At 36.8% G+C, this 12,680-nt stretch overlaps 1 protein-coding gene across 1 annotated transcript in view; it reads left to right on the forward strand.

Annotated features, from left to right (window-relative positions):
* The window catches only part of Unc5c (unc-5 netrin receptor C), a 331,978-nt gene that overhangs the window by 235,700 nt on the left and 83,598 nt on the right, over positions 1-12,680 (forward strand). The window contains exon 4 of the mRNA XM_038311663.1: positions 10,294-10,397. Within this exon, the coding sequence (XP_038167591.1) occupies positions 10,294-10,397 (104 nt within the window). The remainder of the gene's footprint in view (positions 1-10,293; positions 10,398-12,680) is intronic.

Here is a 12,680-nt window from a genome sequence, read left to right on the forward strand (position 1 = left end):
ATTATAAGCAATATGAGTTTAATATAGTATTTTTATGATTTTTTTTAAACACCACAGATCTGATAATCTGTTTCTGGGAGGGAAAGCCATGGTGAACTTTTCAGGCTCTAAGATATTAAGTCAGGCATTTTTCACTTTTAGTAAGTGCCCGAAGCTCTGAAAATGAATCTAACTCTCCCCAAATATGCTCTGTTGCTTGGTTCTCAGCAGTTATTTCCTGTTAGCAGTCAAATTTTGTGGTTTAAGCATAAATTCTACTCTACTGTGACAATGTAGGCCCCTTACATCATCACTGGAGGACAGGTACTTTTTTTTTTCCTTTTAAGAACACAAGTATTAATGTCTCATGTGACTGCAGAATTATTTTATTTGACAAAGGAGCACTTTGAAAATACAGTTAAACATTTTCTTTAATCAAAAGTGTATTCAGTGCCTCTGTCCATAACACTTTTAAAAGGAATTAGTTGAGAAGTAACATAGGTAGAGCTACTGTGTCTAATTAGTGTAGAGTCAGATGTCTGTCAAAATTATTGAAAGTGGTCAGCAGACCATCACTGCAATATAAATGCCTACGATTTATGTTTTATGTTAACCATTTTGTTGAAACAAGCTTAGTTTGAAAGGTAAGCTAATGTCTGAAGTTTGACTTCTTGGTGAAAGTTAAATGAGTTAATGCTAGGGCCATCATTCTGAGCACTTCTAGTTATACTTGGCTTGAGTGCTGCGGGAGCTCCTTCTGCTCCTTCAGCCAATAGCCCCTGAAATACCAGCCCACTGTGGCGTGGTCTGTTTCTCTTTAAAAAAGAGCTGCAACCCTCAGCTTGCTCTTTTGGTTCAGGCACTTGGTTCCAGCTCCTGCTCCAGCGACCAGACTCCTTTCCTGACTGTTGGTGTTTTGTAAGTTTTACTGCCACACACCGCCCCCCCCCCCCACGGTCTGTGCTCTATGCACTAGAACCCAGTTCGCGAGCTTCGGACAAGTGGCTGGAGGTTGAGGAAAAAAACGCAGACACAGACCAACACACCGACACACGGACCTTCAATCACTGGTACCAAAAACCCCTCTTTAATAGCACCATGGAGGCTTAAATACCCTGCAGTCAATGGTCAACAGGTGAAAATCCCATCCTCTGATCCTCTAGGTAAGGCACAGCTTTTAGTAACTTCAATTAGAAGGCTCCAGACAGGGAAGAGCAGCTGAAGACCAGGACTCAATTGGTCCCAACATTTTACCCCTAAAATAAATACCCCTTTAAATCCTAACTGGTGTGGGATTGTTTCACGCATTGAGGGGGCAAGACAGATGGGTATCTAAGAGGCGGCATCTAAGAAGAAATTATTAATGATGAAGAACCAAGAGATCAGAGATTATCACATAGAAGGAGTAAGGGTGAGGAATGTTGGACTTAGATGAAAATTCAGAAGCCAGTGCGACCACTAAAGCAAAAGGAGATATAGCCACAAGTCAAAATATGCTCCCAGCCACCAGCATCAGTGACAAAACTGTGGCCACTCATTAAAAACATCTGGAAGAATTGTTACCCTGCCAGCTCCTTCCTGATACCAAATGAAACCTTACTCAAATCTCTGCCCTCTAGACATGTGTGATGTGCTTGTGTCAACATGGAGGGGCTACACCAACATGCACCCCCCATCCCCAAATCCACATGTGGTATAGCTTGTTCAAGTGAATAGCTTGAACAAGTGAATTAACCTCTCAAGATCTCAGACATAGAATACATAAAGTCAGTGAACTTAACTGTGAGAGCTGGGAGTTTTATACCAAAAGAGAAATTGCCCCCTCCTTCCGTCCTTCACTAAAGGAAGCTGCCAGATTATTTGGGGCATTTAATTAAACTCTAGATTTTCTGAAGAGCTACTGTGTAATATGCACCATGCATGAAGGTATACTTGAAACACGTTCAGGTGTTAGATAAGCATGGGGCTAGGTCTGGGGGTGCAGATCTGTGATCCCAGGTGATGGAAGGCTGAAGCAGAAGAATTGCCAAGTTGTGGATTAAGCTGGATCATAGAAGGCATTCAGTGACAACTTGGGCAAGTTAATGACACCCTTTCTCAAAATATAAAAGAATTTATGGGTATTGGAGATAGAGCCTCGTGAGAGTTTTTGTTTGGTTGGTTTGTATGAGGTTCTAGGCTCAGCTGCCATTTCTAGAAAAAAAAATATATGGTATCCAACAGGTTGGTGATATTGTATCTCTTAGAAAACAGTCCTAATAGCACACTATCCCTCCCCTCAGGTCAGGAAGCGTTGTGCAGTAAACTCCAGGGTAGAGATACAGAAGCATCACCTGAATAAAACTACCACTTAGGTCTGACCTATGGGCATCCTATGCCAAGAAGCCTACTGAGTACACATGGTGATTACAGAGGAAAGAATGATTGATTAGTTATGGAAATCTGAGCTGTACAGGAAGGCAGTGGTACAAAATATTTGCCATTCCTACTCTGTGGACAAGTATAGATCATAATTGATCATGACAGTCTCCTGCTGTGCCTGGAAGAGCTTCAGGCTTCTGTGCGTAGCCATTCGAACAAAGAATGAGTTTATTTCAGTAAAGAATGTAGGGATAATTATATTGCATGTGGTCATCAAGAGTTACAGGGATGACAACTTGTCTTTCCAGCCATCTAAAACTCATCTCCCTAACTCTGGTGTTAATAGTCTATATCTAATTAAAATGTCTCCTTTCTCATACATTTATTGCCTACCATTCTTTCTTTCGAAAAGCAGGTAAAAGAACATATATTTAAAATCATGGGATTCTGATTAAAATATTAAGAACTGAATCTTTATAAAATAACCTGCCTCCAAAAATATCTCGGCTGGTTTTTGTTTCTGCTTCTAAAACGCATAAGTAGGATAACTAAAGGGGGAAGTTTCAGGGGTTTCTGCAAGGCAGGAAGGAGAGCATAAAAAACACTAATTTTCAGCATTTTTAGCGTTGAATTAATTATAGCAATGATCTCAAAATAGCAGTAGAAACCTGTAGAGGTCTGTAAAGGCCCTATAGAGGCCACCTAGTGTTTATCAACTATTGTATTTAACCCTCAAAATATTGTTCCACTAACTGCAATTAAATTTAGGGGTGTGGCCCTCAGAGACAGCATTCCTTTATGTTAGACGTAACAGAGTTGGGCAGCAAGAGAAAAGGAGTGCTTTTCTTTCGTTTTCCTACTCAATTCTGTTAAAATTTAGAGAAAGACAAAAGTGGCCCATGTGAGTGGTAAGTTTCAAGGAAAAGAATCTTTTCCCAGTTTTCTGCTATTTGAGTTATATTCATAGTCCTGATAGACATGAATGATTCAAGTCCTGTGTTATACATTGTCAGTCACCAGCCAATAGGGAAAGGGGCTCTGCTGATGTTGTGGAATCAGCAGCAAGGACTCATTGGTAAACTAATTAGAGCCACTACTCATGACCATGTCTCCCTTATTACCCTCTGCTTCCCATGATGACTGTGGTATTTGGCACTGGGGCACACATGGTAGACCAACCAGTTGATTATCAATTTGTGGTTCTCAGTTGTTAGTTGTTTGCCTCTAACCTGTCAGGTTTGTCAGAACCAGATTCTCAGGGGCCAACCTGAAGAGAAGAGGTATATATTATCAGCCATAGCTGGAAATCCTTGGACTTCACCTTGTGAAGTTCCCATCAGTCATTAGTGAGTCCATAGTTGTAACAGCCTTGTCTTGCATCAGTCACATTTGAGTAATAGTGACAGTGCCAAACATTGACATACTGTGATAAAATTTACTAATGTCATGGGAAAAGATGAGGTGTGGGGTTAATGTTTACATGGGCACTTGGCTATATTCTAATGTGACATTGAGGATTTTATAGGTGTCCTTGTAGCTTTTGTAAACCTAAAATAGCTCTGTTTTAGAATATTCACTTTTGTTCCAGCTGAACAAACTTAGGTAAAGGTTAGGTAAGGGTTATGTAGCCAAGGGTAAAGTCAAGACCTAAAACCACATTTGTCTACATCAACCCTGCTCTTCCTCCCAATTGTTTCCAGAACTATTCTACAATGATCTACAAAATCTCTCTGTTTCATGATCCACTGAGCATGTGCTCACCTCTTTGTTATATAAAATACTCACATGTAAATACATGTATGTGTGTATAACATATAACATGATTCATGATGCATATTGACATTTTCTTTTTATTCAGTTTTATTTCTGTGCTGATGGTTTTTATTCCTCTGACAAGAATTTTTTTCCCCTTCAAAGGTCTATGACAGTGTTTAGTGTCATTGAAAGTATAAATTTCTGTCTAACAAAACACCCAAGTGAATATTAGATTAATTTTAAGTGGACCATCTTAGAGTACCAGTCAAAACTTTTACCTTTTGACTATGTAGTACTGAATGTTCATTAATGCACCCCTATCACACGGATCTGTGATTTAAGCGGTTGATGATGTCTCTCTTTTTGCTATAATAGATAAGTAAACATTCAATACAGCACACTATAAGAAATAATATAATAATATTATTATAAATAAAATAATAATAGGAACTTACAAATGGAGAAGGAAATAAGTGTCTTATTCCCAAAGCAAACTGGATTCCCAGGTAAGGTTTCATGGAAAAAATAATAACCAAAGCATACAAAGTACATGAGGCCTTTTTTGATAAAGGCTGTAATAAAATTTAAAACCCAGCAATAAACATGAAATTCCACAAGAAAAATATAGAATATTACATACTAGAGTTTATAGGTCATTAATATGTGGTAAAACTGTATAAGAAAATGACATTTTAAAATGCATACCTGAGTCATTATATTCTAGAGTTTCTTTATGTAATGGGTATAATTACATATCATAATATTTTGTGTTTTAAAATCTTCCAAACCGTATTAGCATTCAATATATATTTTAATTTTCACATATCCTATGGGGTATAAATAAAAACAAAGCACAACCAATATCAATAATGTAACATTTTTATGTCTTATTCTATGCAAATTAGAAATCTATATTTTGACTAGAAAAGTCTACTGAAGAATAAATCATTAGAGAATTTGTCAGTTCTCAGAACCAGTCTATCCTAATATCTATTTTCTCTAGTAAATCCTGAAAGACTGGACATTTTTACCAAAGGCAGACTGTTCTTTGAAGCTTTGAATTAAAAAGTAGCCTCTACAAAGGATACTTAGACACCTGCTTAAATATGGAGATTTTTTTCCCCCGCAACTCCTCCTCACCTCATTCCCACATCATCAGGACAATCCATGCATGGATGCTGGTACAGCCCATGATACTCAAAGCTGAGACCTGTCCAGCCTCAACTTTCATATCAGAATCTATATTCATGCACTGTCTGGCAATGGTGCCTGATGGTCATCACTGGGGGAGAGACCTATTGTTCTCTCTCTTATTAATTAAGCCATTGACATGATGAACGTTCTTGTATGCTGTTTGAATATGAATTTCCCATCTGTTATTCTCTAGTTTTGTCAAAGCAATTCAGGGTACACTGATAATAACCAGAAATTCAATTTTCATCTGCTTTTGTATTGCATATTACTCTTAAAATTTTATATAAGACTGAAAACTTTTCCTTTATTTTTATGATTATAATATAATTACATCATTTCTCCCTTCCTTTTACTCCCTCTATACATTCCCATATACTTTTGCTTTCTCTTTCAAATCGATGTCCTCTGTTTTTATTAATTAATGAAGCAAATGTGTGTGTGTGTGTTTGTGTGTGTACATATACATTTCTAAATGCAACCTTCTCAGTCTGTGTGATGTTATTTCTATGTATGCTTTCATGCTGAACATTTGGCTTGGAACATCCAGTTTATGTATTCTTCTCTGAGGAAGACTCTTTCTCCTATTCTCAGCATGCTTTAATAACCCGTAGTGCCTGTAGTTTTCTCTGTGCAATGCTGACGTCTCCTGGTCTTTCCCTTACCAACTTTAGCACTGTTCGTTGTTTTTCTTTTGTTCCTGTATAGCCAATCATGTTGGTGAGACTTTATCAGCGGAATTTCTGATATTTTTGACACTGAACCCTCTCGAAGCCACCCTTCTCCTCAGAATCTCTTATCTGTATAGACTTGAAGTGTCCAAAAGTTCAATGAAAGAAGAGTAAATTTGTCTAAGATGCACCTACTCTTTCAGTTTCCAAAGTAATTTATTCTGTTGATTTCACTGGGAACTGCTAATTACAACCAAGTGGCATCTTATTTTCCAAAGAATAAGATTCCTGCCCTCTTAAACACATATTTAAAATATTCATCCATGGGTCCTGTTAGGAAAAGAACCCTACAGATTCCAGACATTTTTTTATTTCATTAATGAGGAAAGTAAAGGCCCAAAGGTCTTCTGTGTCTCAACTAATCATCCACTGATTGCATTCTCAATGAGCCTCAGTAATGCTTGCAGAAGTCTGAGTGTTGCTGTTTTCCACACTAAGAATAATTTGTACCCAAACTATTGTGCAAAAGTTTCATTGAAAGCCATGAAATAATACAATAACAAATGAGTTTTTGCACACATGTATATGTTCAAAAAGATATTCCTCGATTGAGCAGAAAATGATCCATTGACATCCCTGTCACTGCAAGTCTGATTTAATGTCTGCTAATTGGATTTCGGTTCATTGATTTAATAAGCCAATATTTATGCTCAGGAGTCAACTTGTCTCTGAATTCATAATACAACACAAAATTTTCTTATAATTGGTAGACTCAATAACTAAATCATATATGTAAATATATGTGATTTGTTGATTATATATGTAAAATCAATAACAAAATCAAGATAACCTTATAAAATAATCTGTTAGTTATTTTATATAATACTAAAGGTTGTGCGAAGACAGAATTCACCTTTTTTCCCCTGACATGCAATCCAATATTATTCTGAGCCATGTTTTCTATCTAATTCTTTGCTGACAAGTGCCCATTTTTCTATCACCCTTGTGTTCACTCTGCCTGCAAGGCATCCTCTACCTTCTATCACATGTCTCTGAACGACAGAGGATGTTGCTCACCTCCTCTTACACAGCCCCAATATAGCATTATCCTAAATTCCTTAAACAAACCAAAATACGGGTTTGATATCAAGATTTTTTAAAAACATTAGGAAGATTTTGTGGGCTTAAAGTAATGTTATTTTAGAAATTAGAGATTTATGAGGAATCTAAACCCAACCATTATGACAAAGTAATTATTTAATAGCTACTGATGGTTTAGATGCACCTATGGACTAGGTTTCCTGTGCCAAACTTTTTTCAATCAAGAAACAATGACCTGGGTCATGTGCACTCATGTGGCAGAAATCTACATTGTCAAACTTTGTACTATATCCCAGCAGAAACTACCACATGCTGCACTCAAACGCACTGTCCCGTAATCATGAACAATGCAGTAGGTGCTCAGAATGCTCATTTCTCCAGGTACACGTACCTCCCAAACTAATGACTTCTCTTCATAACTGTGTCACATTGTGCTGATGACCTCCCACCATCTCCTTAAATTTTAGTTCCCGTGGTCTCTCTGTCACCTTCCTCTGTGGGTTTCCTCCCACCTTTCCACTCTCTCTGTGTCATTTTCCTTGGGAGTCCTTCTGCTTCAATATTTCTGCCCTGCTTCCTTTAGGCTGTGTTCTGTCCCCTGTCAGAAGCGTTGATTTCTAGTGTGTCAGCCACTGCTGAGACAGCCAAGCCCACTAAGTGTTTCTCAGGGAAGGAGATGGTCACCACAGTGAACATTTGGCGTGTTTTACATCCACTTATTTTGACATATCATCAGAGAAAAGCAATCCTAGAATATAGTAAGTAGAGATATGTGATGACAATAAGCATAGTGCTATATAAAGAACAGTTTGACAAAGACATGACACAGTCCCCAAATTTAATAGGGCTGTGGATTATAAACTATAACCTAGACACTCTGTATAATTCCGTTTGAGAATCATGTAGAAAGATTAAACTCGGTATGCAACAAGGGAAAGTTATCTTCCCCACTTCCTTGCCCAGTTCAACACTTTGGATTTTGATATAATGCAGTAGCACCAAATGTAGCAAGTCTTGCCTGCTGATGCTCTCCAAATACCCAAATCTCCTGGAGTTATAATCTACATACATTGAGGAATTTCTCTCCTCTCCTCTCCTCTCCTCTCCTCTCCTCTCCTCTCCTCTCCTCTCCTCTCCTCTCCTCTCCTCTCCTCTTCTCTCTTCTCCTCTCCTCTCCATCTTCTCCTCTCCTCTTCTGTTGTGAACTGTCCACTAAGTCTGTGACCCTCTTATCCCCACCACTCTACACAATCTGGTTCTTAACTCTGACTCCTCGCTCCTCCTGTAATCCCTCTGTTACAGTAAGGGTAATATGGCAGATGATCTCAATTATTTGGTCTTGGAGCGTTGGCCATTGCTTACATTAATTAACATGCCTCAGCTTATCTTTTAAATCTTGTTTCTGTATCTGACACATCTTCACCTTAAACATCAAATTTTACCATAAGCATGTAGTTTTAAATATCAGTTATTTTTAGGAGAGATGGAATCTCTTCAGAGTCATTTTATGCAAATAAGACACACCATATAGATAATGTTTTATCCTATAAAAGTTATTAGCTATATTTTTTGCATTGGCAACCATGCTTATCAAAACCCTCACCTCTGTGCAGATAAAAAAAAACAGTAGTTACTGTAACAAAGAGAATATTTAAATGAATGAAAAAGGATTAAGAGGAGTGTGTGGTGGTGGCAAGATATATAAAAGCAAAGGTTAGCACATTCCAATATAGTACCCATTATTTTGCTGTGAGGTTATGGATAACTTAATGAGCATTTTACTCGTTTGTGAAGCAGGAATGTAGTTGAGATATCTTCCAGGTAATGATGATCATTTGAATCCTAACTATTCATCTCAGCAATACACTCAATTTTGTAATAATCCTCTCACAAGTGCCCCTCTGACAGCCTTCTCTCATCCTTTGGCGAGGCTCTTGTCTTACCTCAGTTCACATCTAACCATTGTTTTCTTACAAACACCAGAATCTTGGAAGAGTATCTTCTGTCAAGAAATGCAACAATATAACAAACATATAAATAAATTTTTCCCTCAGTGACTTTTTCTAGATAGTTTCTAGAAGGAACTTACGAGAGCACATGTCTATAGAGTCCAGATTTCCACCTTGTAAGTAAGCAGGCTAAAATGGTTCTTTCAGATTCTTATATATTATATTTTTCAAGGACATAGATGAAAGGACAGAGCATTCATTTTTTATTGAAACTCACTGATTAAACTGAAGATACTGTTGTATTGTAAAGAATTGAGATGTACTTTACAAAGTAAAATTTGAGAGGTTCTTAAGAAATGACCTGAATATATTTTACTTGAGAAAAGCAGACAAAATTTATTTAGAGTTTAAAGCCAAACTACTAAAAAATTTTTTATCTCATTCAAGGATGTGTTAGTTACAGCTGTCTCCAACAGTACGTACCTGTGATGTCTGTAAGATGATAGGCTGGTTTCTGACATTTTCATCTCTGTGTATTTTCCAAAGCTGCTCCATCTTGCTATAATAGCTCTAACCGTACAAGCACATAATTAGGTACTTGGCATGTTTGAGAAGAAATGAATACTTAATCTTCTCATTGAAAACGGCTACATGATTAGAAATTAAATTCTTTCTAGACTATTCTCAGTAACTACCCTCTGTTTTCCCTTGTGTTTTAAAGACATTTCCAGAAGTCATATGCCATATTTATGGATCCTCAAAGGGTCCCATTTTCTAACCTCAGCAGAAGCTCACTTTTGATTCATGAATAAAAATATCTTGAAGTTACTATAACCTTAATAATATCAATTGTAAGAGAAAAATACACACACACGCACGCACACACACACACACACACACACACACACATATATATATATATAGAGAGAGAGAGAGAGAGAGAACTCTGTCTTTAAGATTCAAGACATTACAGTTCTTTAAATTAAAAATGTGACCATCACAGTAGGTAACCAAGAAATAATAAAGCACAATCAATGGATTTAAGTAGTTAATAAAATGATCTATAAAATATGTTTTATTGTTGCTTAAATTCAGTACAGTTAAAAGCCTTTAACTTTCATAATTTCTTCCACATAGAATATTACTTCTCAGATTTTGGTATAATAGCAACAAATGGATAAACTATAAAGATATAAAATAATAAATTGGGTAAAGTTTTGGCACTTTTTGTAAGTAGAGTAATGTTATTTATTTTTGACATGTATTTTATTTCCTGAACCTTCTAGATCTACGGAAGACATTTGAGCAGGAACCCTTGGGAAAGGAAGTGTCTCTGGAACAGGAAGTCTTACTCCAGTGTCGGCCACCTGAAGGGATCCCAGTGGCTGAGGTAACAAAAATGCATTGCATTTGGCAGTTGGCACTTAGTTATTCTAGCAGAGGCCTAATCCATGGCTAATGGTGCAGTGAATTAGGGCATGGCATGATGAATGGTTGGTAATGGAGTCCTAACTGCCTGCTGCTGGCAAAACAGATTGATTAGGAACTGATTAATGACTTGGGAGTCAATTAGAATGCCCCACTGGACAAAACTACAGGCAGCATGGTTTAATTTTATCATCCCTTTCAGAACAATCAGAAATAGTGTTTTACTTTATCTGGCACCTATAGAAAGAGATGCTATGACTAAATGTGCCATCACTTGTATGATTCAGATGATGTAAAAACTTAAAAAAAAGATTAGTGTAAGAAAGATATGTGTCTGTCTTGTGAGCCTGCATTGCACATGCAAGTTTCTCTGGTTTTTATTAGAAGAGCATATCCACTGTTATAGACATGATCACTTCCATCCAGTAATATTTCTATTAGCTTATGCATTCCTTTGGTTCTGCTTAAATGAAGCCTATGGGTGGCTAATGAAGTTTTGTTTTCTGTTTTTTTGTTTTTTGGGTTTTTTTGGTTTGTTTTTTGGCTTGACTTTTTATTAGCAGCAATGTGTTGCTCTTTGAAAGGGGCTATATTTGAGAAATTGCCTTGCATGACCCAGAGGAAAATGCATGCTCCCCTGGGGACACTCACCATAATGTTATAGCATCCTGCTGAAGGAAACTAATACTATGTCTTTTATTTGTTAACAAATAGCTTCAACCTCTAAAAAAAAAGTTCCATTTACGTGATTAATAGAAGACTACCTTATAGTGCCTAACATGATTTGCTACAGAGTTCTACAAATCCCAAACACTTTCATTTGAAAAGTAACATAGCTGTTTATTTGTTAAGAATTCTTGCTAACCTCAAAGCTTCATGAAGTCCTTTGAAAGTTTATATTGCATATGTGGAAAGAGACATTTACCAGTTGCCATTCAGATCTAAATATGGATTCAGTGGACATGCATCGACTCATTTTTCATACAATAAGATCCTGAAATTCTGCCTCTCCAAGAAATAAAAAAACAATATGAAACTTTTTAGAGATTAATTAAAAATCATTCATTTACTGTTGGATTTCTCATAGCTTTTCAATCTTGAAGACCGGTACAAAGTAGGAATCAGCTGAGGTATCCAGGCTCACAATAGCAAACAGAGCATCTGGTTCTTCTGAGTTAATACTGGAAACAAATTATTTGAAAATGCACACCAAAAGGACTCCATTTTCCTGCCATAATATTTATATCTCTGTTCCTAAATTGCAAAACCACATATTTCCTTTATACTCTGAAAAATGGGAACTATTTTCCTTTATAATGGGCATCTCAGGAATCAGCTGCATCATATCAGAAATTGCATGATTATCACTCCCTATCACACAATACCGTATCAACATCCTGCTTCCCCAAAACACAGGCTGATTTAGTGTGGCTGAAATGAAGGACGCTCTTCTCTATCCAACATTTCATTTTAGTTATGCAATAGTGCATCTGCCACCTTACTTGTAGTTCTAAGGCAAACCTCCTCCAATAGCCACTGTAAGTTCTAAATATCCTAAGAGCAGCATGGACATCCATAATCTGGCTTCTCCTCTAACCATTCAATGGGCAGCATAGGCACCCATAGCCTTGCTTGTACTCAAGACAACTTAAAAGCAGAAGATCCTCAGAAACTGACTCTCGCAAAGTCTTACAGAGAAATCATGCTACTCATACTACTCTTTTTTTTTTCCATCTCAACAAAGTAGTTCACTTTGTCAAGGAGTGAAGATTCATGACTTCAAACTAATTGGCTATGAATTTTATGTGTATCATCACTGGGGAAGAGTCTAATTAACATTTGGCAAGCTCAAAAATCATATACCCATTTGACATTCAGAGAACTATATTTAATACATATTACTTTTTCTTTCTATTTTTTTCATTCAGAAGAGAGATCAAACGTACATGCTTAAAAGCAGGCTAATAAACTCCTGTGTAGATTCTTTTTAACACCATTAAAATCATCAAGATCAGAAAGCCAATGGTTGTCTTAACATGACACTTCCCAGCAGCTATGTGCTCAAAAGCAACAGCAAAAATGTAAAAATAATGGGATGAAAGATAGCTTGGGAGCTAAAAGATTATTTATTTGATCATTTTAGTTCCGATAAAAAATGCATTCAGTATTTTATTTTCATTTATTTGTTTAAGGGTTTTGAAGGCATAAATGCGGCATAAAATAAGATGCTGATCTTAATATAAAA

This window comes from Arvicola amphibius, chromosome 14 (assembly GCF_903992535.2).
Source record: "Arvicola amphibius chromosome 14, mArvAmp1.2, whole genome shotgun sequence".
NCBI lineage: Eukaryota > Metazoa > Chordata > Mammalia > Rodentia > Cricetidae > Arvicola > Arvicola amphibius.